The 27,754-nt window shown below is 39.6% G+C and overlaps 1 protein-coding gene across 7 annotated transcripts in view; it reads left to right on the top strand.

Annotated features, from left to right (window-relative positions):
- Positions 1 to 26,175, top strand: part of LOC133413991 (cingulin-like protein 1) — a 55,497-nt gene extending 29,322 nt beyond the window's left edge. For 2 of the 7 annotated variants that reach the window (XM_061698973.1, XM_061698971.1), the window contains 19 exons: positions 803 to 920; positions 1,171 to 1,355; positions 2,512 to 2,584; positions 14,169 to 14,447; positions 15,157 to 15,261; positions 15,453 to 15,605; positions 15,712 to 15,813; positions 16,108 to 16,166; positions 16,659 to 16,806; positions 16,870 to 16,974; positions 17,187 to 17,339; positions 18,998 to 19,165; positions 19,263 to 19,436; positions 21,847 to 21,936; positions 22,026 to 22,109; positions 23,073 to 23,191; positions 23,344 to 23,452; positions 23,925 to 24,088; positions 24,291 to 26,175. In XM_061698973.1, coding sequence (XP_061554957.1) covers positions 803 to 920; positions 1,171 to 1,355; positions 2,512 to 2,584; positions 14,169 to 14,447; positions 15,157 to 15,261; positions 15,453 to 15,605; positions 15,712 to 15,813; positions 16,108 to 16,166; positions 16,659 to 16,806; positions 16,870 to 16,974; positions 17,187 to 17,339; positions 18,998 to 19,165; positions 19,263 to 19,436; positions 21,847 to 21,936; positions 22,026 to 22,109; positions 23,073 to 23,191; positions 23,344 to 23,452; positions 23,925 to 24,088; positions 24,291 to 24,429 — 2,527 coding nt within the window. In that variant the 3' untranslated portion in view covers positions 24,430 to 26,175. Of the gene's footprint in view, positions 1 to 802; positions 921 to 1,170; positions 1,356 to 2,511; positions 2,585 to 7,198; positions 7,319 to 14,168; positions 14,448 to 15,156; positions 15,262 to 15,452; positions 15,606 to 15,711; positions 15,814 to 16,107; positions 16,167 to 16,658; positions 16,807 to 16,869; positions 16,975 to 17,186; positions 17,340 to 18,997; positions 19,166 to 19,262; positions 19,437 to 21,846; positions 21,937 to 22,025; positions 22,110 to 23,052; positions 23,192 to 23,343; positions 23,453 to 23,924; positions 24,111 to 24,290 lie in introns of those variants that run through there. The other 5 variants (XM_061698978.1, XM_061698974.1, XM_061698972.1 and 2 more) reach the window with 4 other exon arrangements.
- Positions 26,176 to 27,754: the final 1,579 nt, after the last annotated feature.

Genomic DNA, 27,754 nt, shown 5'->3' with positions numbered 1-27,754 from the left:
TCAGCTCAGCCTCCTCTTTTCTGGCTCACAGTAGAACACTTCTCACACTCTCATCAACTAACTCTTCTTTCTTCTTTGGCAGAGAGACTTAGTACCCCCTAGTGGATTAATAGTCAATGATGCTGTAGAGAAAATAAATTCAACTCTTTAAACCACATATTTGATTTAATAATATGTTTCAGTTACATTTATTACTCACCGATCCACTAGTTACTTTAATAATCAGCTATGTTAAAGGTTGTTGCGTGTTCCTGCTTGTGTACAACCATTACACTAGCACATTTTTTTTTTCAGTCCTGCAAATACACATTCCCTTTATCGGCGGCCATGCGACACACGTTTACATTTGGCAACAACACTGCTATAGTTTACGGTAATTTCAAAGCTTATTATTTGGACACAGTTCATCAATAATACTACAGTGACTAATTGTGTGAACCTAGAATATATTTTTTACCATGGCAAATGATGGAAAAATAAATGATCAGTTCTAGGGTCAAACGGTCACCACCATGAAGCCTTTATTAACTCTCCCCATTTAAGTAACTTTTTAAGCATTTCACGATCATGCTAGTGTTAAAATGTGCTAACCACCGTTAATATTTAAAAAAATAAATAAACCCTCCATACACATGTACTCTTTTAACAACAAGTTGAAAAATGGCCTGAATTAGCTAAACGTGTGTTAGTTTAATTACTGTTGGATGTTTTTTTTTTTTTTTAATTAATAATTGCTTCAGAGTTAAAGTGAGACGTTAGATGAGGTACATTTTGGAAACGTCTTTTACTTGTGTGTCGTCAGACAACTGCACATTGAAGGCCGTCTGCAGCAGCTGACCTCTGAGTCGTTTGTTCTGCGAGAGAAGAAGAAACAAATCCAGCAAGAATTCACAAGTAACCCCACCCTTCACACGTCAACTGTGAGTGAACGTGGCTGGGAAAACAAAACATGCAGTAGAATTTAACGACTTGATGATTGCTGCACTGATGAGCTGAATATTAGACCCACCGTATTATATCTTGATCTTACTAGTGCAAGTTGTGTCGTAACCTCACACATGCGGTCAAAGTGTTGGGAAAAATTTTCAGTTTTTGTATTCAGCAGTAAAAAGAGAAGAGAGACCAACTGACAGTATTAGTAATACTGCTGTCCTTTATCTTACCTCACAGTTGCAGTTGAGGGCTTGTCGGGCCCTTCAGGTCTCTATTGCTGAGGGTCTGGTCCAGTCAGAAAGGCTTGTGTTCCAAAAGGAGGCACTGAGCACGCTCCGTAACCTTCTGACACAAGACCTGCACAGATACCAGGAAGAGACTCAAAGACTAGCGTGTTTCACACAGAGAATTCTCAAACACAGGTACACAATACATACAGTATACGGATCACTAGTATGACTCCCGCTTGAAAGAAGGAAACTGATTTGAGATGCAAAGAGGCTGTTTGAAGTTGTATTTGTTCAGATTTTTTTATTGCCAGTTGTTATCCATCAAACGGTTATAAATGTTTCGAAGAGAAAATAAATCTACAGTAAATTACTTTGTTTCCAAACTTTTAATGCCAAAATGTCTATACCGTTAGTTGTCAGAAATTGAGTTTCATGATTTGTAACATGTTTCCTGAAGATACTAATTAAATGTTTGGATATTTTTGATTTTTTGTTTTTGTTTTTGTTTTTCCTATTGCGTAATATGCTTTTTCCATGATAACTAACACAAATGCATGTTAGTCTTCAGGGTTCCTTTTTTGGTTCTTTTCCAAACAGTCCTTTTTTGTCACTCAAGCTGTCTTTACCATTAATGCCACTGGAGAGAGTGTCGTACTTGCAATACAGCAGAGGGATCTGTGAGCTCAAGTGCCAGGATGAGGCCGGCATTTTGCATTCACACAATAGAAGACAGCAAAATAAATGGTTATTTCTGAGATATGTATCAATATGTATGAATTTGTGAAAGTGTGAGAACTACTGCATTTCAATCTGTTCGTGTCTTTTCCCATTATGCACTTTTGTCATTACCGTTATAAAAAGAAGTGTATTTCAATCGACTGCCATTTGCACTGCCAGTGAAGATTGCCTTTACTTGGAATGCCTAAAATTTTAAATCATCAAAACCTTTTGAAAATAAGACTTTAAGCGTGGCTTTTTCAGCAGGGTTGACATTTACACATATAAAACGTAAAACAACTGCTAACGTTTTCTTTTTTTAAATACATTTTATTTAAGTTACTTAGCCAAAGAAAACTAATTAAACACTTGAGGATGACGCTTTGTCTCATCTCATCTTACCCTGTTTTATATACTTTTTAAGGTAAGATATCCTTTAAAAGTCTATATTATTCCTACTTGGACATTAATCCCTGAGTCATTTAAACATGATTGCTTGAACTCTGATAAAGAATATGTACTTGTTTCACCTCAACTATAAATTCACCGTTTTGTTTCAGATAGCATTGCTCGTACTGGTTGTCATAAAAAGTTATGTTTTTAAATCTTTGTCTGTTCCTTCTGCCTTCAGGCCAGAAGAGGAGACTTCCGCCAACAGCCCCAGTGGCCACAGCATGCTAGAAAAGACCGAGATAAACAACATGGTACGGTGAAAAACTCGCTATCTAATCACATCTCTCAAAATCATCCCATTTGTGAAGTTTCACAAAAAAAAAAAACGTCATACAGTATAGCACTTGTTTGTTACGTCAGAGGTCACCGATTTTGGCTCACAATCTCTGTTGTAGTTAGATGTTTGATGGGGTTTAAGGTCAGAGTTCTCACATTTTCTTCTTTTCGTGCCTTCATGGACCTTGTTAGGTGCGGGTGGTGCACAATTGTGGAAAACATACATGGGTCTCAACCAAAATCATCCATCCATCCATTTTCAACACCACTTATTCTTGTTAGGGTCACGGGGCGCTGGAGCCTATCCCAGCTGACTTCGGGCAAAAGGCAGACTACACCCTGAACTGAAAATCGTATACAGTGTAAATGTTCAAAATGTCTTGATATGCAGAAAACCACAAGGGGTTAGGGCTAAATAATATTACATTATGATATACTGTATATACAGTGAACCCCTGCATACCCGTGGTTCATATTCACGTATTCACAGATTTTTTTTATCCACTTATTGGCGGTATATCCCCACGCATTCAATAGGTTTTCTGGCTTATTTTATTTATTTGTTTATTTATTTAAATGAAATGATACTGTAATTGGTGTTCATTATTTGCAGATTTTTGCGATTCGCTGTCGTGCCCAGTCCCTATCCCCTGCTAATAGCTGGGTCCGTTTTATAAGCCAATGTGGCTTACAAAATATACAAAATACAGCCTAGAAAATTAAAAGAAATTATGCGTGTGCATGTGTGTGTGCGTGTGTGTCTGGCATGGGTCCAGCTGTTGTCAGTCTTTCTTAAACAGTTGGAGTAGATGCAGAGGAAACATCTGCCTGCTCATCTGGCTCTGTCTGACTCACACACAAACAAACACACACATTCACACTCACACACATTTAAGCATCATTCCCCTAAAAACAGGTAATAGACAGACACAAACTTGTGACAGGTAACGATGAGGGGAAAAAAAAGGTTTAGTCTTATTATAAATGGGAAACCTGTCAAAGTGTCAACAGTTTAAGTGGAGAAGCTTAACCGCAAACAGCTGATAGGCTGAATGCCAACACAAACAAAACTGTGAATCCTGTAGACACTCAACAGAAAATGTTTTTGGTTGAGCTAAAGTGCAGCAGCAGCATTGGGGTAAATGTGCAGTTGATTTTGATGGGTAACCGTTACAGTAACTGTTGTAGTTTGCTCTATATTTAAGAGCTGAGCTGTGGTAAAAACTTTAGCCTTTTTTTTTTTAAACAATCAGCATCATTGACAGAATATTGCTGCAATGATGCATGCCTTAAATAAAAAAATACTGCATACATTTCAAACGTATATATGAACCAGTATCCAATACTGAAGATTACCTTCAAGATTACAAGAATACAAAATGTATGTTCATAGAAAATATTACTCAGATTAAGATGACACTGTCAGCGACGTTTGGAGATAATCGTAATAACTATAGCAATGATCAGAAAATGATCATTTAAAAAAAAATAAAAAATCATGATAGAATCCTATTCTCATGGGATACATTAGTTACTAAACTACAATTTGTTGGGTCAGTGGAATGTCTCCTCAGAGAAATTACAAACAAAAAAACCAACAAGGGAAGGTGGGTCGTTTCGACCTGGAGCACATGGGGGGCACATAAAGTATAAAGAATGATTCGTCCTGTTGCTGTTTTTATGAAAAATACCAAAATTAATTTGCCTATAAGGTGAAAGGCTAATGACTGCATACTGTTCTGTTCAGTGGGAATGGCAGCAAGGGGCATTCAAACCTGCACTCTCACGCTTGGTTATACTAATCTAGATGAGGCAATCCGGTCCGAAGAGAGGCTTTGTAACCCTTTCATCAGATTATTTGACCTTAATCTGTCAGAAAACGAGCCAAGATTCATGTAATCACACATCACTATGATTAGGGTAGAATCTAATACCTTTACATTCCATTTAATTAAAGGTTTGAAAATGTCAGTGATACATAATTTGTGCAGTTATATAAAAGCAAAGCAAAGCACATTTATTTATATAGCGCATTTCATACACAAGGTAACTCAATGTGCTTTACATGATTAAAAGCATTTTAAAAAACAAAGACTTCAACCTGACTTTAACCTGGACTTAAAAACATGCACACTTGGGGCTGATGTCACTTCTGTTGGCAAGTTATTCCATTTGTGTGCTGCATAATAGCTAAATGATGCTACACCATGTTTGCTTTGGACTCTGTGCTCCACTATTTGATCTGAGTCTGTCGATCTCAGAGCCCGACTCGGTTTATATTCCATTAGCATTTCATTCATGTGTTCATGAACTAAACCTTTTAGTGATTTATAGACCAGTAGCAGAACTTTAAAATCTATTGTAAAGCTGACTGGAAGCCAGTGTAAAGACTTTAGAATTGGACTAATATGCTCTGACCTCTTTGTTCTGGTCAGAACCCGAGCTGCAGAATTCTGAATGAGCTGTAGCTGTTTAATGCGCTTTTAAGGGAGTCCAGTCAGAAGACCATTACAATAGTCAAGTCTACTTGAGATAAAAGCATGGATGAGCTTCTGCTGGTCTGCTTGACACATGCAAGCCTTCACTCTGGATATGTTCTTCAGATGGTACAAGGCAGTTTTAGTAATTGATTTACCGTATTTTCACGACCATAAGGCACACTTAAAAGTATTAAATTTTCTCCAAAATGGACGCCCCGCCTTATAATGTGGCGCGCCTTATGTCTGCACCGAGTTCCAAAATCTGGTAAATGTTGTTGTTTGACTTTAATGAGCGCTCCGCGTGACTGACTGGGAGCATTTCCTGCTGACACGCTGCTTATATAGAGGAAGGCGGACGTGACTGAGGACAGCATGCGCGTGACAGAGGACGCTAAAGACATGCCCCCAGTAGGTATATAGTTCTGGTATGTGCATCGGTTTGGCTAAAGACCCCCAAAAATGGCACCTACGAAGAGACACGCTTACGAAGCACAGTTTAAACTGCAATCTATTAGTTACGCGGAGGAAAGTGGGAATCGAGCAGCCCCGACAGAATTCAAGATCAACGAATCCATGGTTCGCAACTGGAGGAAGCAGGAAAACGAGCTTCGCCAAGTCAAGAAGACGAAGCTGAGTTTCCGTGGAAACAAGGTGAGGTGGCCCGAGTTGGAAGACCAACTCGAGCAATGGATTAATGAGCAAGAGAACAGCCGGGAGAAGCGTCTCTACAGTCACCATTCGACTGAGTGCAATAACGCTTGCAGAAGAAATGAAAATCGAACATTTTCAAGGAGGTCCGTCTTGGTGCTTTCGTTTTATGAAAGGGCGGCATCTATCCATCCGGGCAAGGACTACCGTGGCGAAGCAATTTACGGCGGATTACAAGCAAAAGCTGGCCATGATCCGCTCCTACTGCAGTAAAAAGATTGCCGACAAACACATCCAGCCCAACCACATCACCAACATGGATGAGGTTCCGCTCACTTTCGCACACTTTCGACATCCCGGTGAACCTGTAGAGAAGAAGGGGACCACCACGGTAACGATACGCACAACGGGGCACGAGAAGTCGGCTTTTACTGTTGTGCTTGGTTGCCATGGTAATGGACAGAAACTGCCACCTATGGTGATTTTTAAGAGGAAGACGCTGCCTAAAGAAAAGTTTCCAGCCGAAGTCATCGTTAAGGCCAATCAAAAGGGCTGGATGGACAAGGAGAAAATGAGAGAGTGGCTGAGTGAGGTGTATGCATTTCCACTCGCCCTTTTGATCTGTGACTCCATGCGCGCCCATCTCACAGCCGCTGTGAAAAACCAAGTGCAACTAAGACTGGGATGCAACGCCGGCGAGTTATGCCACCAAATGTGAATGGATTGTGGATGCTTGGGCTAAGGTATCTGCTTTGACTGTTGTCCGAGCTTTCACGAAAGCCAGCAACATTGCTGAACAGCCCCCCGGCAACGACACTGACTCCGAGAGTACGAGAGGGAACCCGGCGTGTTTGTTGGAGAACTTGCCCAGCTGTTCATTTCGGATACAGAAGATGAGGACTTTGATGGATTTGTGGTTGAGGATTGATAAAAAAATAATGTAAGTACATCAGTTAAATACTTCAATAAAGTCCCGCTGCCTTTCTAAAAATATTGTTTTAGCGTGCATGCATGCTACCGTATGCTTTAAGATAGCATATGCTTTACCATGCCTGCGCGCAATAATACGGTGCGCCTTATGTATGTGTTAAATACAGAAATAGACCCCGTAACTGAGACTGCGCCTTTTAGTATGGTGCGTCCTATGGTCGTGAAAATACGGTAATATGACTGTTGCAAATCAGGTCGGAATCTATCAGAACACCAAGGTTTTGGCCTTGGTCTTTGGTTTTTAAAGAGAGTGACTCCAGGTATTTACTAACAGTAATTCTCTGTTCTTTATTGCCAAAAACAATTGTCTCAGTTTTGTTGTGGTTTAATTGAAGAACATTTTGGCTTTTAGACAGTGACGCAACACCTCAATTGAACTGTAGTCATCTGGAGACACTGCTAGATATAACTGTGTGTCATCTGCATAGCTTTGATAGTCAAAATTAAAGCTCTGAAAATTTTGACCCAAAGGTAGCATATACAGGCTGAACAGGAGGGGTCCAACAACTGACCCTTGAGGGACCCATAGGTCATTGCCACCCGATGAGAGTGAACACTTCCAATGGTTACAAAATAACTCCTTTCCTCCAGGTAGGACCTCACCCATTTAAGGACTTCTCCATTTAGTTCTACCCATGTTTCCAACCTGTTCAGCAGTATATTACAATAGAATAGTATATTAGACCACATATGCAGTAGACTTGCACACACATCCATGATCAATACTTGAATGCCTCTTATAATTAGGGATTCTGTGATATATATCTATTTATATCATAAATAACGGAAAAGGTAACATATGGTGCTCTTTGGTTGGACGAATCCGTCTGTCAAAGCTGTACATTGATTTCATTTATTGTTTTTGAGCTGTTAGCTGTAATAATAAATAATAAAATGACAAGAACATCTGCTAATCAGAATACCAGAGTTACTGCATTAATTTGTTTAACATTTCCTAATTTGCACTGTGATCTCCATTTATCCTTTAGAGTAATTAAATTAATCCGTATTTAAATTATCCTTATTTAACCCATCATTCTGACAGACGTATCTCATTAAATAGGCTTGGTAAAATGGTTTTAATCCAATGATATGTAAACTCATTTTTATTATTCCCACATAGGATCAAGACATATCCTGGATTTGATCAGATTTCATCGTAATTGGTAACAAATAATACTGATTAAGGTTTCATTGAGAGTTTGAGTTGCATGTAATAAATATAACACTCGCTTTGGGGAATATGTTAAAATGTGGTTTGAGATGAAGATGATGCAGAAAAAAATATATCAGAGCTTCTGAATCTGAAAAGAAATGAAGGGACGCATCAAGCAAAATAATATTTGTTTTAAATGGTAAAACTCAAATCAAACCAGCAATGAATATCATGGGTTGGAATCTACAGTTTTTTTTATTTAAAAAAAAAAAAGCAGTCAGGTGGCCACCAACACCAAAGTAATGAAAAGTCCACTTGGCTACAGATGGATGGGCCATGACAGTTGATCAAATTGATTGTTTTAATTAAAAAAAAAAAGGGTTTTATAGATCCTATTATCTTTGTGCAGATGAATTTAATCTCTTTGTGGGGGCCTTGTAAACAAAGTCGTTCATCAAAAGAAATCTCTGCAAACATCCCCATCACTTTGGGTACCGAATCAAATTTGACTCGCCATAATCACGGCTGGTAGGACATGAGGACAGAACATGCAGTTAACAGCTGACGCCAGCAGTTTAAATACTAACATCATATCAAGGATTCTTCATGGCCTGTATGAAGCATTCCGGCACTAGCGGAATATGAGATTTGTTTGTACGAGATGCATTAAGGGAGTGCTTCTCTTTTTACCCTAAGTACCACCTCAGAAAGATACTTAGCTCGCAATGGACCACCATAATGACCAACATTAAAATACAGTAGTGTATGTTTCCAAAAGAATTTAATAAATAAAGTGTATTTATTATTGTAATCCACTGTAACATTATGCAGTGCTTGAACAATATCACTCCACTTAAATCAAGGAAAATAAAAAACAATTTAAATAATAATGCAGTTACATCTATTGTGCACAAAAAGCTACGTAAAGATTTTACCTAAGCACAGTAAATGCTGCCGGCACGGCGGGCGACTGGTTAGCACATCTGCCTCGCAGTTCTGGGGACTGGGTTCAAATCCCGTCCCCACCTGTGTGGAGTTTGCATGTTCTCCCGGTGGCTGGGTGGGTTTTCTCCAGGCACTCCGGTTTCCTCCCACATCCCAAAAACATGCGTGGTAGGTTGATTGAAGACTCTGCAATTGCCAGTAGGTGTGAATGTGAGTGCGAATGGTTGTTTGTTTTTATGTGACCTGCGATTGGCTGGCAACCAGTTCAGGGTGTACCCCGCCTCCTGCCTGAAGATAGCTGGGATAGGCTCCAGCAGCCCGTGGCCTTCGTGAGGATAAGCGGTACAGAAAATGGATGGATGGACAGTAAATGCTGAAAATAACTGTTGTAATAGGTTAATTGCAAAGATATTGTACTTAAAAGTTAAATACAACTGAACTGTACTTCAAAAATGTACAGTGCTTCAAAGGTAAATTATTAAAATAAAAAGTTTAAACCAGCTCTATGTATAGCGACAATCTTCATTGCAATATGTTTGATTGAATTTAAAGTTTTAAATGTAAATGTATGAATTAAATTTCTTAATTTTTTTGCATACCACTTAAGGAAGCCTGCGTACCACACTTTGAGAATCACTGCACCCAATAGTTTTTTTTTTTTTTTTTTACTTGTTTTTAAATTCTTATTATTTGTTTCAACGTTTGACGATAATATAATATAAACTGGTGGCACGATGGACGAGTGGCTAGCACACATCTGAGGTTTGGGGTCCGAATCTCAGCTCAGGCCTTTCTGTGTGGAGTTTGCGTGCATCGTAGGTTAACATAAGACACAAAATTGTCCAAAGATGCATGTGAATGTTGTCTAATTTGTGCCCTGAAATTGGTTGGCGGCCAGTCCAGAGTGTACCCAGCCGCTCGCTGAAAGTCAGCTGGGATAGGCTCCAGCTCACCTGCAACCCAAATGAGTATTATAGAAAATAGATGGCTGGAAAATAGAAGGATTATAAACCATCTCACTGTCATGAGTGGAAGTCTACATCTTAAAACGTATGTGTTCTCAAAGAGGGGACACACATATGAGAATCCAACGTGATTTCCCTGTCCATGTCAAAATGAGCGCTCGGTTTCTAGGGTGAAAATAATAACATTAAAATAATCAGTTTCCAGCTAATCCTATTCCATCCTGCAAACATGTTAATACTGTAGTGATCAGCAGTGATCCCAAACCCCAGATACCCTTCAGCCCTCCCAGGGCTTGCCTCCTCTCCCAGTCCAGCCTTGACTCACCATCCCACGGGGAGGCAGGCAGGCGAGTCCCTGGATTAAGGCCACGCGATGCTTTAAACCCTTGGACTCCTGCCACTTCATTTCTCTAAGTGGCATTGGCCGTGTTGCTATCATTGTTAATTAAAATTGGATTTAGTCAAGTGGTTGGTTGGAAAACAGTGAAAAATGTTTCCAGTTTCATTTATTCTTGTCTCTTTTGAGTTATTAAGTTAAGTGGACTTTGGAGTCTACCTCTTTTATCTAACGATTGAGAGACAGCCTGGTGTTTGTTTCGCTGGGAGATGTTTTTAGATGAGCGAGCAGATGTTGCCGTTTCTCAAGAGGGATTTATGTCAGGATTAGAACACACATACACACACTTTCTGGGCTTCATGTCATCTTGAATATTATGTTTTTCAAACAAACAAAACTATTGGTACAGATAATAAGCCAGAGGTTCCAGTTAAGAAACTTGATAGTGCCCATTAAAGTACAGTACTTATTTCTATTCTCCATAGAGTGGAACCTCTGAGGTCGATCACAATCCGTTCCAGGACTAAAAGTCTGTTTCCTCAAAGGATTAACGAAGAAAAATCATCAGAGTCAATTTGTCATCGTCATTAAACCTTTACTAACTGTACAGGCATTTTTAAATAATATTTTTAAAACCTCAATTGTCATAACAGGAACAAAAAAAACAAAGTTTTTTGTAAACCGTAAACACTAATTTTTTCCTTGATGATAAGACATCACGTATGTTTTTGCTTTCTAAATTGTCACATAAATCATTAAAAATAATAATGCTATTGCGAATGAACATTTCAAATATTGTTGGCTGTTGTTTAACAACTGATTTGTTCAAATACAAAATAACATTATACCATGGTAAATAATAGAAATTGATTCAAGATATGTTTGATGTTATATTAGGATATTATATGTATATTAACTGTATAATATTTGACTCAACATTTTAACATTCATAATTGTCAAACAAATATACAAATAATTAGACTTTATCTGATCAGCCTGATCGGTATCGGCCGATATTTAGCATTTTATGATGATCGGCTTTAATGTCATAATCCGCCATCCGATCAATGATGTCATCGATCGGCTCATCAAAAGACATTTACTCCGCGTCGCCATCATGTACAGTGTATTTGAATCCAAAAGCTGGTTTATTTTTAGCATTGTGGCATGTCTTTTGACGAAGTACTGTAAATATCTGACAGCCAATAAAGTTATTTAAAAAAAAAAACATGTTGGCGGTGTGAGACAGACAAGACGTAATGCCCGGATCAGATTACAAGACAAATTTGATCTTTCACCATTGCACGATCTCAGACTACTGCAATAAAATGTTCCATTTAGTTCTACCCATGTTTCCGACATGTTTCTTTGATGAGGTGTGACATGTAGCTGCACATTGATTGCTAAAACTGAGTTGCCCCTACTTATGACTTGATGCATAATAATAAAAAAAAAAATAATAATGAAAATATGTAAAATTAACGTAATGAATTCTTGACTTGCCATTTGAGGGATGTCGACACTACACTGCTTGCTAGCTAATCGCAGTAGAGTGAGCCACCGCATATTCGCAGTTGGGCATTTGCCTATTTTTAGGGTGGAAACTGTCCGCTGTTATTGGCTGAAAAACTCACCTATGTGCTGTGTTTTTTCATAGCCCATAACCATGTGTCATATAACACGTTTTGTCAGCCCATAGCTAGCCGTGTCTGCTAAAAAAAAAAGTGGTTGCCACCATCTTCTGACATCTATAGGTAATTACCAACCGTTTTGGGTGGGCGTCAATTACTTGTAGATTTTCGCTCTTCGCGGCAGTGGTCAGTCCTCATCCCTCGCCAATAGCAGCGGTTCAACTGTATTTCAGTGAACAGTGTGTGTTTTTCGTCTGACTGTTTTTGCCTGCACTTCAAATGGGGTGCGGTGTGTCTACTGCTACTCCTTAACTTTATTTTGGCGGGTTGTTATTGTGTTCGACTCTTTCAGCATACACCTGCGTCTTCCTCCCAATCGCCACTTAGTCCACAGCAGAGAACCGACAAAGAAGAAGCCGAACAGAACTGGAGAGCCAGTCAGAGGAAAGCAGGCCTCTCAAATCTGCGACGAACCAGCAGCGTCAAAGACCTTATCAGTAAATTCTCTGGTCCAGAGCATGACTTATATCTCGGGTCTTCTCTGGGTCTTTTTTCAGCCGCAGGAAGAGATCCAAAGTTCACTTCCTTTGAGACAATCTTGTCTCCTAAGTCCAAGTTGAGTCCGACTGTTATCAGTCGAGACGACAGTCCGCTTCCAAGCATCTCTGTGACGCCTCCGTTCAGGGAGGAAATTCAGCGAGCCGCTGAATCTTCTCTGAGAGATGCGGGAATTAGCCAGATAACTGCAAGAATTGATTGTCCAGTAGGAAGCAGCAGTCAGAGGACAGATTCAAACAAAACAACAGACTCTGGTAGAGATTCGGTGGCAGACTCTGGCATGGGATCGGTAAGCAAAAAAAAATAAAAAATAAAATAAATAAATAAATAAATTTAAAAAAATATATTGCACGGGAAAAGCTCCAATTTTTCTATGCATGAAGACAAAATGGCAGCATGGCACTGCATGTTCTTGAAATGCTTGATTAAAATGTTTTTTAAAAAGTCCGTACAAATCAGTGTCATGGACTACAAAGGAGATTTTAAGCATGTCCTCAATGATCAAACCTTTCAAATAGCTTTGGAGTCTCCCTATACTCATCACTTTCCTTCCACTTCATTTTTAAAAAAATGTAGATTATGCCAAAATGACAATTTTACTGCATGTTGCGTTGGTAAAATGGACTTTGTCTTTTTTTTTTAATTGCTGATTGAGTTTGTGTTGATTCAATGCTTGTGGCGAAGCAGCGACTTATTGTGGCTAAGAGGCAAATTACGGATCTTCCATTTAAAATTTCCTCTAAATTATTTTCACTCGCATACAGACTCAGAGGTAGAATAGATCTCTAAAAGCATCATAAAAAGTATTTTATTGTGAATTCTTCAGACATGTAAGCGAGAAAATGATTCAAAAGCCCCAAAGCCAGGTTAAGTCACTACTCATTTGTGTCCAAACTAAGTTGCGACCCTTCTTTATCTTTATATGTACATTTCTGTATTTGGAAGTTCTTCAATTAAAACCTAAAATATACACTACCACAAAATGTAATTAACCTAAAATGCATTGTAACCTTTAAAAATAAACTTAATTTTATCTTCTCTAAACTATTAAATGTCCAACTGTTCAGTCTTTCAGTACTTTTTGCACAACTTGCTGTTCTCTAACAAGGAGCGACTACAAAAGTTATTTTTTATTTATTTTATTTTTTTATTTCCAAGGACGTTGATATCTATACCTTTCTGTGACTCTTCCAGTCTCTCCGTATCTCTGTTGTAACCTGCTGATGACGCGCTATGACTCTCTAAGCAAGGGCGAGGAACTGTTGATGAATTGCTAATTGACGTCTTGCTCTCATGATGTCCAAATATGGACAGCATGATGAATAGAAACCTTTAAATTGAGCCACGAAATGTACTGGTTGATTAATGGATCATACACCTGTTATGAATTTTGCCTTGTTAGAAAAAATAATGAAACATGGAACAGTTGGACATGCATTCAAAAGTTTAGAGATCAAATTAAGTTCACCTGTAAAGGTTATAGAGCACTTTTGGTTCTTTCTAAAATTTCAACCAAAAGCCAAATATCCATTTGTGAATAGTGTATCCATAATGTACTCTAAAAGCAGTGACGTACTGCTGTTTTCAGTAAATATGAAGCAGGATGTTGGACATCTGAGAAAAGATTGTCAGCGTCTCTGTCAAAAATAATAGTTGATTTTAAAGGTGCGTCATTCAGCATTTTGAAAAAGAAAAAAAAAAACTATAGTCGTAATATATTGGAATAAATTGCCAAGAGTTGCAAGTGCTTTCACTTTAACTGAACAACATCAGCACATGCTCATTAAAATCACTTGTTCCTGTGTGTACATGATGACCGAAATGTTTTTTTTTTTTTTTTTTTTTTCAGGAGCCTGAAAGCGAATCAAATAAGCAAACAGACAGCCTGTCAGAGGAGGAGCCCTCCACTCCCCGAGTCGTGCCGCCCAGCCCCAAATATCAGCTGTTCCTCGACAATGATCTGAAGACCAACGGCTTGAGTGGCAAGGATGCAGATGGTCCGGGAGGCGGAGGGTCGCCGGGGGAAAACAGCCCCAGGCTGTCCCGGTGGGAGACCACTCAGCCGGGGCTCAACAACTTCCAAGGGTCCTTGGAGTCAGTTGCCTCCCGGGACTTAGAAACTGATCGGGTGGGTGGGGCTGATGAGTGCCCTTCTTTTGGAGAGTTGTGTGTTTGTGTGATTCATAGAAGGGAGATCATTTATTAATGTTGAAAATTCTAAGGGGTCCATAAACATTGTGTGGCATTGACATGGCAGTGCGTAAAGTGAGAATTTTTTTGTATTTATTTCTGCAAGTGCGCCTCACAGTCGAAGGGTCTTAGTTTCAAATCACGCCTTTGTGGAATTTGCATGTTTAGCCCATGTTTGCCTGAGTTTTCTTCAGGTAGTCACGTCCCAAAAACAGGCATGAATAAATACATTGCCCATAGGTGTGAATGTGAGTGCATGGCTGTTTGTGTATATGTGCCATGCAACTTACTGGGAACCAGCCCAGGGTGTTACCTGTCTCTCACCCTCAACCCTGAAGATGACAAGTGGTGTAGAAAATGACTATGAGACCGCAAGCAACTAACCAGTTGTCAAACAGCGCCATCTTTTGGCCAAAACACGGATTAACGTATCCTCTGGCTGTTTCCATCCATCCATTTTCTACCGCTTGTCAATGCATTTGTAAGGCAATGTATAAAAACAAATGTCCCCATCGTCAAATTGTAAAGAGATACGAATTCAGATGTAAAAGCTAAAACGTCAATTAACTACGATATAACATTGGTGTGTGTGTGTGTTTGTGTGCGTGTGTGTTATTTTATTTATTTATTTATTTATTTTTTTACAGACCATCTATGCTGAAAGCCCTCGAGTGTTCAACAGTCCCTACACCACCATGAATATAAACGTATCTGCTGATTACAACCCCATATACCGAACGAAGGAGTTTAAGGTTTGTAATATTGCAACTGGAAACACCAGGTAAATGTTGAAAACGTTTAACGATACGAATAAAAGAACTCTGCGTTCTGTTTTTACACTATACGGACAACGACTGGTTAAGAATCACTGATCTAAAGAACAAGATCAAAATGAATTACATTGTGGTTAACATGGCTGAACCTCACTTCTGTCTCTATCCAGAGTGGAATTTCCACCTCAGAGTTGAACCTGCACACCTTGAACAGTCACAGCAGCAGTCCCGTGCCTATGAGGGGCTCCGCTCTCCTGCCCCCTCGCATGCGCTATACTGCCTACGATTCTCTGTTGAAGAGGAGGAACGAGGTTCCCAACCCTGTACGTCTCCACAGAAACCCACATTGTACATTTGACATTCTACCTTAACTCACACTTTGTGTGTTTTTGTTTTGTTTCATGCGGACATGCATCTCCTTTGCTCTAGGTGATATCAAGCCACTATAGCATGCGCGCTGCCACACTGGGGGGCCTCAGTAGAAAAGACTTTATTGAGGAATTGACCTTACAGTTGGATAACTGTCAGAAGGTGGGCCTTTCCTCAGTCAGAATATACAATGGTTACAAGCATTTTGCAGCTGCATCAGAGTGAGGTGTGTTTCTAATATTTTGGACCTTAAAGGTTACCAAAATATTGAAAAACACCTCCCACAATATTATTTTTTCCCCAATTTTTAGGTGCATGTTGAATTTGTTTTGATTGTGTACACTGTTTGCCTAAATCCATTTTAAAACACATTGCTGTTTTGCTGGAATTTGGTGTATTTGACATCTGCGTCTGAACAAAATGTGATTATTTACATGAGGTGTATGTCCTCTCCAGCGAAACCAGTTTCTGGAGGCCGAGAGTGTGGAGATGGAGAAAGAGAGGACCCAAATCAGGTGACTTCATCCCGCTAATTATCATCCTACAGTCTCGAGACTAGAGTATAGATGTATTTCCCATCCATCTTGCTCATATTTTGTTTGATATTTACGTTGTGTAAACTTTCGGGCTCGTGTGCTGTCACAATGCAGTAGGACCTTGACGTACGAGTTTCATTTGTTCCAAGCTCGTAACTCAATTTACTCATATGCCAAATCAGTTTTCCCCATTGAAATGCTGTCACAGTAATCGGATTCAGTGCATTCGTTTTTTTCATTTACTGAGGGGGTTTTCTGGAACGCAACCTCTGCGATAAACGTGCACTGAAAAATAGCACTGTATTCTAAAATAGAAAACAATAAAAGAGAATTTACAGAGAGAAACTGGTTATATAAACTAGTTAAGATGAAAGTCACACACACACACACATGCGCGCGGGGTTGGGAGGTGCAATGTAACTTGACTCTTAAGTCAAAGCCCACAGTTATTGTCCTGTCCTTTGGCTTCAGGTTTGAAATGAGGGGCCTATTGGTGAACAGCGAAGACCTGCTGAGGACAAACACGCAACTGTCCAATGAATTGAAGAGAATGAGGGAGCAAATGATCGAGATGCAGAGAACAAATCAGGCCATGGAGGAGAAAAACAGAGAGATGGAGGTACAAATTGGATATATGGATCGACAGACAGCTGCGGTGACTGACTGATCGTCATGTGTGCAGATTGAGGTGAAGCAGGCCCGCGACATGATGTTGGAGGCCAACACTCAGGAGTACGCCTTCGGCTTCCTCCAGCAGTCCCTTAAAAACAAGATCCAGGATGCTGAGGTGCAAAATAACAACAAAAACAAATTGAACTGCTTTGTGCTGATTGTGCTGGTGGAACTCTACAGTAGTAACCCGTCGCATCCGTCAGCAGTTCTGCTCGACAGAAAATGTAGAACTAATGTATATTAAATATAATCCATATTTTTACGTTTGCATTGTTTTGCAATTAACATTTTGTGCGTGTGCGTGCGCGTGCGTGTGCGCGCGTCTAGGACTCCCTTGAGAAGGAGGCGCAGCACTCTCAGAATCTGGCAGAGAAGTTATGGCTGGCAGAGAGACAGATGGAGGAGCTGGAGGTGGACAAAGACAGCAAAAGCAAGAAGGCGTCTGAACTCAGGGACACCGTCATAAGACTGGAGACAGAGGTGCAGTAATACAGAGGTCACACTTTACGAGCCAATGGAAGGCATTTTCTCCGTTTTTATCGCTCACTGTCCACCAGCTGGCTTTCAACATCAAGTGCCTCTTTGCAGACAACACACATAGACGTACACAGTTTGATTGCTCTTTTTTTTTTTTAATGTAGAAATAGATGCTAAATATGAAATTTCGCTTGCCTTAAAAACTGTGTGTGGGGAGAGATTCTACTGGGCCAAAGTCCCCAACAAATAAATTGAGCACTCTGCATAAATACCATACTGTTCATGGTCTCAATTTTGACCTCCTTTGAGTAAAAGTCCAATATTCCATAACCCATAAAGTGAGACAGGTAATAGCTCACTCTCCGTTGGGCTTGAATTAAACCGTTTAGCAATTGCACAGTTAATAAGTGCAATCAAAATACAGTGACTGTTACAGTAATATGTAAACAATAAATAAAAAGGAAGCGAACACATCAGTATGACTACTTGACATGCTCTGAATTCACTACTGTTTCACAATGTACACTCCTCATTTTAGTATTTCAATGCTATTACTTTACATCGGTAACTTCTGTATTTCTTATATTTTAACAATTGATTAATCTGTAGTTAATTAACAACACTTTTTTAAGTTGCCCTCTCTATTGAAAAACAGGAAATTATTTCAACTAGAAAATAAGCAAACAAATTGATTATACTTCAGTTAATGCTTTGGTCTGTAACATGTCAGAAAATAGGCAAACATTTTTCCAACGTTAAAGATCTTATTTTGATGGAATGCAAAGACAATCAGTCTGCTTTATTATTATAAGAAGTCTAATTATTAATACTTACTGCCTTGTTATAATAAATGTGATTATCAATATGTAGTGTTGAGAGAATGAAATGTCGAGGATTTGGACAATTTTAAGTTGAATAAGGTCTCTAAACGATTAATAATTATCAAAAATCATCTTTCATTAATTTGATTATCAATTTGTTGTCGGGCGGCACGGTGTCCGACTGGTTAGAGCGACTGCCTCACAGTTCTGAGGACCGGGGTTCAATCCCCGGCCCCGCCTGTGTGGAGTTTGCATATTCTCCCCGTGCCTGCGTGGGTTTTCTCTGGGCACTCCGGTTTCCTCCCAACATCCCCAAAACATGCATGCTAGGTTAATTGTGGACTCTAAATTGCCCGTAGGTGTGAATGTGAGTGCGACTGGTTGTTTGTTTATATGTGCCCTGCGATTGGCTGGCAACCAGTTCAGGGTGTACCTCACCTCCTGCCCGATGATAGCTGGGATAGGCTCCAGCGCTCCCGCGACCCTTGTGAGGATAAGCGGCTCAGAAAATGGATGGATTTGTTGTCGGTTGATCTAAATTATTTAACTAACTGAGTTTTACTTATGTATAGATGTTTAAGTGTTCTGTTATCTACAATATATTTTTATACTGAACAACTTTATCTCTGTTATATGGAGGGCTTGGAATTATTACTCATTCCTTATTGGTAATGATGCTCTGTTACCGCTATATCACAAATAAACTTGAAGCATAATGAAACAGAAGTGCTCTTACACAAGCCTGTTTCTACACTATATGCTAACGATTATATAAAATAAGTAACAATGATAACTGACTTTACTAGCAGTGTGTTACATCAAGATCTGTTGTGTCTCCAGCTGGCCGACGCCCTGCAGATGTCCTCGCAGTCTTCAGCAGAGTTTAACCTTCAGCAGAAATTGCGTCAGGATGCCCAGCTGAGGATGGAGGAGCTGGAGGAGAGTCTGCTGGAGAAGGAGCAGGAGCTTCAGAAACATCAGGCACTCATCATCAGACTGCAGGGAGATGTGAGTCCCCCTGTCCAATAACTGGACCTCATGAAAGACTACGCACAGTAGCTGCAATAATATTTGAGTGTCATAATATGATACCTGTGCGATACAGGTGTCTGGTAAGCTGATAGACAAAGAGCAGACGCTGGAGGAGGAGATCCAGCTGAGAGAGAGACTCCAGCTGCAGTGCAAGCAGGCGGAGAGGACCGTGGACGACCTCCAAATGGAGCTGCAGACCACCATCCAGGCCAAAGATGACCTGGCCAAACAACTCAAGCAGGCTCAGGTAAATGTGCTTTACCAGGGGTGGGCTTTACTGATCAGATGTGTTTTTCAGATTTGGAATCAGAAAACTTATTTATCCTCATGCGCCAATTAAGGGAACAGAGAATGCAACATTATTTATAGTTTGTCTGTTTGTTTGTATTTATCATACCATTAATGGAGGCTGTGTTCAATCATATGATACTGTAAAAACGTGCTTTTTGGTTTAAATACAACTGAGGTCTTTTCTTGTGTTCTGTGTACACTCTGCCTCACTCTTGAACAGAATTAAGGCAAATCAATTATTTATTCTATGTTTTGCATATACTGTATTCAAAAATCAGACAACAATGCAACATAATATCAGACACTCATACTTAAACACTTAGATTATACATTTACTAGCCAATTCATTAGTTCTACCACAATAGGCTAGAATCAAGATGATTAACAAGAGAAAGTAGGTCACCAATTCAGTTTTCCATCATCATGCCCCTGTGATTGGCTGGCAACAAGTCCAAGGTGAACACCACCGCTTAAAGTCAGTTCACCCACAGCCCTAATGAAGACAAGCTCACTTTGGACCGTAAGAGAAGTATTAATCCGACAATACATTTCTATGGTTATGGGTGTACTTTGCAGTGGCGTAGAATTGGCAGGTGCTTTTTAATAATTGTATTCCTGATACAGCTATCCAAAATACTCAATTAAATGTCCGGTGAGCAGGCATGTGCACAGAACTTTTTGGGGGCGGGTGCGCAAGCCAAATAAAAGGGCACCCATCACCAAAATTATTCTAACAAATTGGTGTATATGTTTTCACTTATGTATTTATTTCTGTTAACACAGTCAATAACAAAACTATGAACAAACGTCCGTTTTTTATGTACAAAAATGAGACCATGCTAAATCATGTTAAGGCTTTTTTTTACTTATTTAACCTGTAACCTGTACAACTTGATTGAAAAAAAGTTGAGAGGGGAAGTAAAAATAAACAACTACGATTACGTGGTTGCAGAACTGCACACACACTCATAAATGGGGATTTGACTGACAAAATTAAGCGATCACATTCGAACTCATGGTAAATTGGATTAGCACACACCTGCCACCATTTCAGGTGCCTCTTATTAACTCCAAATAAATTAAGGTGGGAGCATATGTGCAATTCTCCCCAGGACTCAAATAAATACCCTCAAATTTCAAAATACTTTGGGTGGAATTGATGACAAAAATGGTAAATAAAATTTTGTTTATAAATACTGCTGAATGAAGAAAAAAAGGGATGCAGCAAATAGGGTACTTTTTTCATGCAGGGCAAAAGGGCAGGTGCTTGAGCACCATTTGAGGTCTACGTGCGCACAATAATCATCTAAAGCAGGGGTGTCAAACGCATTTTTGTCACGGGCCACATCGTAGTTATGGCTTCCCTCTGAGGGCCGTTATGACTGTGAACCCATATGAAGGAATTATCACCTCATACAATTACACCACAAATTAATGAATAACTACTTTTAAAATCAGAAGCCTATAAAAAAAAATTCAACTAGTACATTTCCTTTCAAATGGGGGTTGGTAACAAAAAATGCTTGCGATATCTCAACGTTATGACAAGCACAATCGACACACAATTAGCAATTTTGATTTGCTTTCGCGGGCCACGTAAAATGATGTGGCGGGCCAGATCTGGCCCCCGGGCCACCAGTTTGACACCTGTGATCTAAAGGAAGCATTTTCTAATAACATAATATAATAATCAATATAGGCATCTGTTGTTCATATATACCAGCACGAATCACGACTTGATTATAAGCTATCCAATACACGCTAATAGTAAAGGCCTGGAAAAAGAGCACACATACGCGTATTTTGTGGAAATCAGAATATCCACAGAAAACCCAAGCGAGCACAGAGAAAAAAAACTCCAAACTCCACGTAGAAAGGTCTATTTAGGCTTTTGCAAAGCAAACTGATGCAGGACACTGAAGATTCAATGATTGTGACGAAGTTTGAATGTGCACTTGTGAAGACATATTTGTTTCTGTACTTCTTTTGAATGTAATTTTCATATTAGCAATTTACCCTCCTGTTTCACGCTACAACTGAACTTTCTATTTCCAGCAGTTGATCAGACTGCCTTCACAGTGTGGTTACATGCATGACCTAATGATTCAAAACTGAGATGTCCACTTGAATTAATCATTAATGCATACCAACAGTTTGGGGTTAATGAGGTATTAATTATGCAAATCCTGTTTAGCAATCAGTGTGCAAATTCCATAATCCCAAAAATTCATCATGTCGCTATTTCTGAAGGTACTTAGTCTGTCCCATTTCTATATGACCTCGGTGTGTTTCGCTTGATAAATTCAACACAGAAGAAAATTCAACTGTGTTGTTTGTGTAGCAACTTATTTATTTCTTACTCTTAGGAGAAAATGATTGACCTAGAGTCTGATGTGGAGGAGCTGCATGATAGTGAGCAGAGATGGGCCGCCAAGCACAAGAGAAATATTGAACAGGTACACAAAGCGTACACGTGGAAAGTTGAATTTGATCCGGTGAATGCCATTTTCTGGAATATTGACACCTGTTCCCGTTCGCTGTCAAGACTGAGCAGCTGCAGATGAAGCTCATTCAGGAGAAAGATCTGAACGACCAACTTGAAACTGAGAAGACCATCACGGAGAGACAGGTGTGTGTGCGTCAGTGACGTCCGGCGAGGTTCGTGATTGGTGAGGCAATGACTACGTCTGGAGCTCTCTGAAGCTCAACTCCACACTGCCACATGCTGGTTGTGGCACATACCAGACTCCACTGTTCGCATTTAGTGGCTTTTCTGGTCGATAAGAAAGACTAAATGTCGCACACTTTCATTAAATATATTAGACAGTCTGTTAAACGTCAGTAGGTGCAGTACATGTGTGATCAAATGTATATTGTTGGCGAGGCAAGGCTAGGTCATGCGACAAAGTCAGCTCGCAATGAGCAATTTGCGGTGGTCATTTGTGGCAAATCAGCAGATGTTCACCGCTCCTCGTCCACACTGCAAATGAACGCAGCGTGCAGGAAGTCGCCGAATTCAACCATATTGTGGTTACGTAACAGGCTCACTCACGAATCAGATTGTTTCATTTCACACTTGGAGGATGGGCAGGCACTATCTGTATACAAGAAATAAAAAAGGCAATTTTATGTATGTATAATAGGTATCCTTTTGAGAGAACTTGGTACATTATGAAAACTACACAGAGAAACCCACCTCTGTACTTGCATCTTTACTTGTTGGACTAGCCACTAAACAAACATGCATCAGGGAATTTAGGCCTCAGTTTGCAGGATGGCCACATGTCTTGAAATAAACTAGACTGCAGCACGTGAGTCATTTTCCCTGTAAAAACACACTTAACTTAAACGTGACTTATAGAATCTTTTAAAGCGGAGTCATTTCAAACAGTGATATCTGACAAATGCTGTTTTCTGTATCAGTTTAGAATCTCTATCAGTCTGAGGATAAACTCGCTGTGTGCAAGCTGGCCTTTTTTTAATTAATTTTTTTTAAATAATATTCATCAATCTAGTGTGTCAAATGATCTTATTTTACTTGTATGACCTAAACTCTGATAAAAAAAAAAAAGATCTCTGTGTCTGTCTGAAGTATCGTGACCTGCGTCTGGAGATGGATGAGCTTCAAAGCAGCAAACCTTTGGAGGACGTCATCTCCAAGACGGAGAGCCGTGTCAAAGAGCTGGAAAACCTTCTGAGAACTGAGGAGAGGTACTGTGTCACATGGCTGCCCCCTCCCCCCCCCCCCCCTTAAAAGAACTGAATCATGTGTGTTGCCCTCTATGTATAGTACGCTATAAAGAAGAGCTTTCCTTCAACCGTCAATATGGGCAGGTTTGAATGACCGTTTGTTTTTTGTGCAGGAGCAAAGCCGTTCTTTCCAACACCATTGGGAAACTGGAGAGGAGGATCAACGAGCTGAGCGATCAGATAGAGGAAGAGCACCGGTTGGCTGCTGAGCAGAAAGACTTGGTCAAACGCGCACACACGCACTACGCGCTAATAAAGTGCATTTAACGCTGACAGCGTTCTTGAATTTAAGTTTAGAAATCTGTGAACATACATTGACTGCACACTTCATTGTTGCCTTTACAACAAATAGGATGTCGTAAAATAGTTTGCAGCGGTGACGGAATGCACTGCATCGTGCTAAAAGCTGAGTACAATAGTTGGACCTTCTCTTGATAAGGGAACCAAAATATTAGAAACACCTCACGGTACGGCTGCTGTTGGACACCACCGCGAACAACCACCTCCATCGTGCAGTATGAAATGATAATGAAATATAGTTCAATTAGTACCTCTCTCACAAATTGCGCTTACGTCGCATCTCATTATATTACACTCATGTGTGGCTAAATCTAGCTTTGCCATTTTCGACGTGAAGACTTACACGCTCTGTTTTCTGGACGCTTACTCAATTTCTCTGTGATCGGTCACGCAGATGGCCCAGAGAATCCGCTCGCTGAAGCGGCAGCTGAACGAGGCCGAGGAGGAGGCGAGCAGGCGCGACGCTCAGCTCCGTCACACTCAACGGGAGCTGGCCGAGGAGAGGGAGTCCAACGGACGGCTTCAGAGGCAGCTGCTCGACCAACACCTGCAAACAAAGTACGCTCGAGTCTCAACACACGTGCGTACACACGCACACATTTTCCGCATTTTGCTGTATCGTGCATACAAAGTTACTTTGACTTGAAGTGGGAAACTGCATATCATATATCATATGCAGGAGTCCAAATGTCGCGGACTGTCAGTGGAAGTGAAGTCTTTCGAAACCAATGTCAAAGTGGAATTGTTTGTCTCTGTTTAGGCGTAAGGAGACCCTGACAATTCGGCAGACCCTCGATAACCTGCGGCTGGACCTCAGCGTGGATGATGAAGATGAACTCGCGCCGCAGAAAATAGAAGAGAAAGTGCCGGAGCAGATCAGTAAGGTCACTGAGGTTTAAAAACCCACCGTCAATTTGTCAGAGGGTGAGAAGGATCCCGATGGGCCTCCACTCGCAGCAGCTCTCAACACGTATCACAGTCACAACACAGTTTCGCATGTTCCATGGGATCAAGTTTATGTGTGTTCATGGAGGCCCAATTCTACGCCGCATCTTTGCGAGCGTGCATGCTGTGCGTCTTTTCAATCTAAAAGACGCACAGCACAGACACATTGTCCACACGTAACATGATTTGTAGGCATGCTTTACTTGAGAAACACATTCTTTCTACCATCGAAATAATCACAGGTCGTGAAAAAAAATTGAATGTATCGAACAAAAATTGTTCTTTATTTGTGGTTGTAGCTTCTCATGGTGACGAACTGAGCAGAGTTGATTTTTCTTTTTGTTTTCATGCAGTTCTTTGAAATTATTACATTGTGCAGGCGTCCCTCATGTGATCTGCCAGCGAGTGTGGCATCAGTTTTACCCCCCCCCCCCAAGTATGAACAGACTATATCCATCAAAGATAGTCTCCAATTATGTTCTTCTACAGCGACATTTGAATGTTTAAGATGAATTGTAGAGTTAATTCACGGGGAAGGGAATGTATGATCAAATAAGTACCAACACAATAATATTCTCAGAACTTCAAAGAATTGTCAAATATATTTATTACTGTCCTGATCACCAAACTCACTGTTCAGAGGTAGTGTTTGAGTTTTAAATGTGCCTTAACAAGTATGAACTCACTATTAAAAAAAAAAAAAATTAAGAAGGTGTTTTAGAATTCATGCCATTGTACAGAAAGGTTATCAAATTCGAGTAAAATTTGTATTTGTTACTCAACCGGGTTTTGCAATCATTTATGCAGAAAAATAATGGGTGCAGTATAAAAATTATTCAAGTTTTCATTTTGATTTTATGGAGGTTTGCAGACAATCTTTAAGGTTTTTTGGGGGGTTAAAACGTTTTTTTTTTTGTTTTTTTTTGGGGGGGGGGTCATTATATTTTACTGGTTGTTACTATATTACAGGGATATGACAAAACACTGTAAAAGTGAAGAGCGTGGGAGTCACACAACAACTTTTACAAATGTATTTATAATGAATAAACTGTGTTGACGTTGCATTGCTAATCACTCGCTGGGCAAAACAGGTTTGTAAAGTATGAAAACTAAACTTCTGAAGCTGTATCGCGAGTATTTTGGGGGGTGTATACTGCTGAATTAAAAAAAAAAAAAAAAAAAAAAAAAAAAAAAGCAAAACAAATAAATAAACAAGCTGTGCCTTGTGCGTCAATGAGCCTCATGTGCTTATTGATGTTTTTAACATCCAGACTGCAATATGAAGTTTTCAAACGGAATTAACGTGAAAATGCTAATTAATGGGCTTGCACGGATACATTGAATGTTGGGGAAATTATGCTTCTTTTTGTTTTGATCTTGACTAAAGTATTTTGTGTGCTTTGATACATGAACTCACTGTCTCCTTTGGGCTCAGAGAATAAATGAGCTATTTTTTTTACATATATACAGTTTGTTCTAAACCTACTATCCAGATAAAGCCTGGATTATATCTATTTTGTTTACATTTGCCGATGTATTTACTTTTCATGCTGTTTGGAGTCGATTTGATTTATTGCCTCGATGTCATTGCTGTTCTTTCTGCATTAAATAAAAGAAGCGACTACAATTATTTACAACAAATTAAAAGATACTGTTGTTTATTTTCCATTTCATTAAACATTTATACTAGTTATGCTGTTCATGATGGATATTTATTGTTGTTTTTCCACATTCCCTGTCTTTCGTGAGAAGTTTCCTCAATAAATTCTTCTCCAAAGAAAAATGTGTTGTTGTGGTGGCGGTTTGTGCATAAAAAAAAAAAAAAAGAAAGAAAAGATGGTTAATCATCGTATTTCAGTTCCAAATGAGTTATTTTAGTTGCTTGTGTGGCGCAAGCATGCGATATGGGCTTTCTGTTTTAACGTCTCAGATATGTAAATCTTGTCATTGCACATTTTACTTTTCAACTGCACTTGAATGGCTCCACACTATTTTGCTCCGAGACTGGGCCCACATTATTTGGATGGTGGTGCAAATGAGTTACAAAGTTTAACATCGACGCAAGAGACATTTGAAAGAGTAGAGTGTTTGTTAAAAAAAATTAACAAATAAATAAAGCTGCAATATGTAGTCTGTCCAGCAGGTGTCAGCATGGATAGGTAGTTATTGCAACGCTGATGGGTGTTGCAGTGTCCCAAGCAGAATTTCATTCCAACATGTTCTGTTATACAGTATGTTTGATGTGTTTCGTTTTCAGCCGGCTCTGAGTACAGTATGTGCTTCTGATGAAATTATTACGATTTATTTTCTAAATCATTAGATGATTTAAAGAAAATGATCGTGGCCTAACGTCAAGGCAATCAGATCCATGAGTGAATTGCAGGATTTTGTTGATGTCCAATGTTTGTTTTCTGATGAGTTACGTAGTGAATAGTGGAGTGTAAATTAAAAAAAAAAAAAAAAAAAATTAAAAAAAACATTCACTAAAAACAGTTCCTGAAATTGCAGAAGTTGAATTTTTTCCCCCATGGATATTATCAGTAACCTTTAAATGTATTTTCTGTGTATTTATTACACTAAATGGGAATTTACAAGAATACAATGCGCAACTGTAGTTTATCAGGAACGTCCACAAAGGCTCGAAGATGCTGCTGAGGAAGACTTCACTGATACGAGCTTGGTGAACACACGATAACTTTATTCACTGCTATCAAGTATCAGATCAAGCACTGCAGTACTTGAAGTACAAGAAATGCTGATCAAACCAGTCTAAAGGCAAAGGTTTGACTACACCCTGGACTGGTCGCAAGTCAATGACAGGGCGCTGAACCCGTATTGCCCGCACTGAGGTCAAGCGTGTGAATGTACGACTACACCATCATTAACAGTAATAAAGTAACGTTGCAAGCATTTGGCTTAACCTTCTCTTCTACTACTTGAACAATAAGATGCTGTGGTCTCTTTGGACTTCAACGGAATAGAAATATATGTATTTGATAATACCTAAATTAGTCCTACTCTACGTTTTAACATGCGAAAATAGGGCATTGATCCCCTTGTCCATCATCTGTGAACATTTTCAAATTGAGTTATGAACTGGAATTGTCTATTTACTGTATCACCCTTTCACGTTTATGTACATTTCTTGCTACCTTCTGCACCACAGAAGCCAAACACTGAGTGTGTGTGGTTTAACAAGTTTTACCAGCTGTGGGACAAACAAAAAAGACAAACAAAACAGACTGCTTATGTCTGGGGATGATTATTTCTAACTGAAGA

This window comes from Phycodurus eques, chromosome 15, assembly GCF_024500275.1.
Source record: "Phycodurus eques isolate BA_2022a chromosome 15, UOR_Pequ_1.1, whole genome shotgun sequence".
In the NCBI taxonomy this organism is placed as follows: domain Eukaryota; kingdom Metazoa; phylum Chordata; class Actinopteri; order Syngnathiformes; family Syngnathidae; genus Phycodurus; species Phycodurus eques.
The sequence above is the reverse complement of the archived record's forward strand: the minus strand, read 5'-3'. Positions and strand labels throughout refer to the sequence as shown.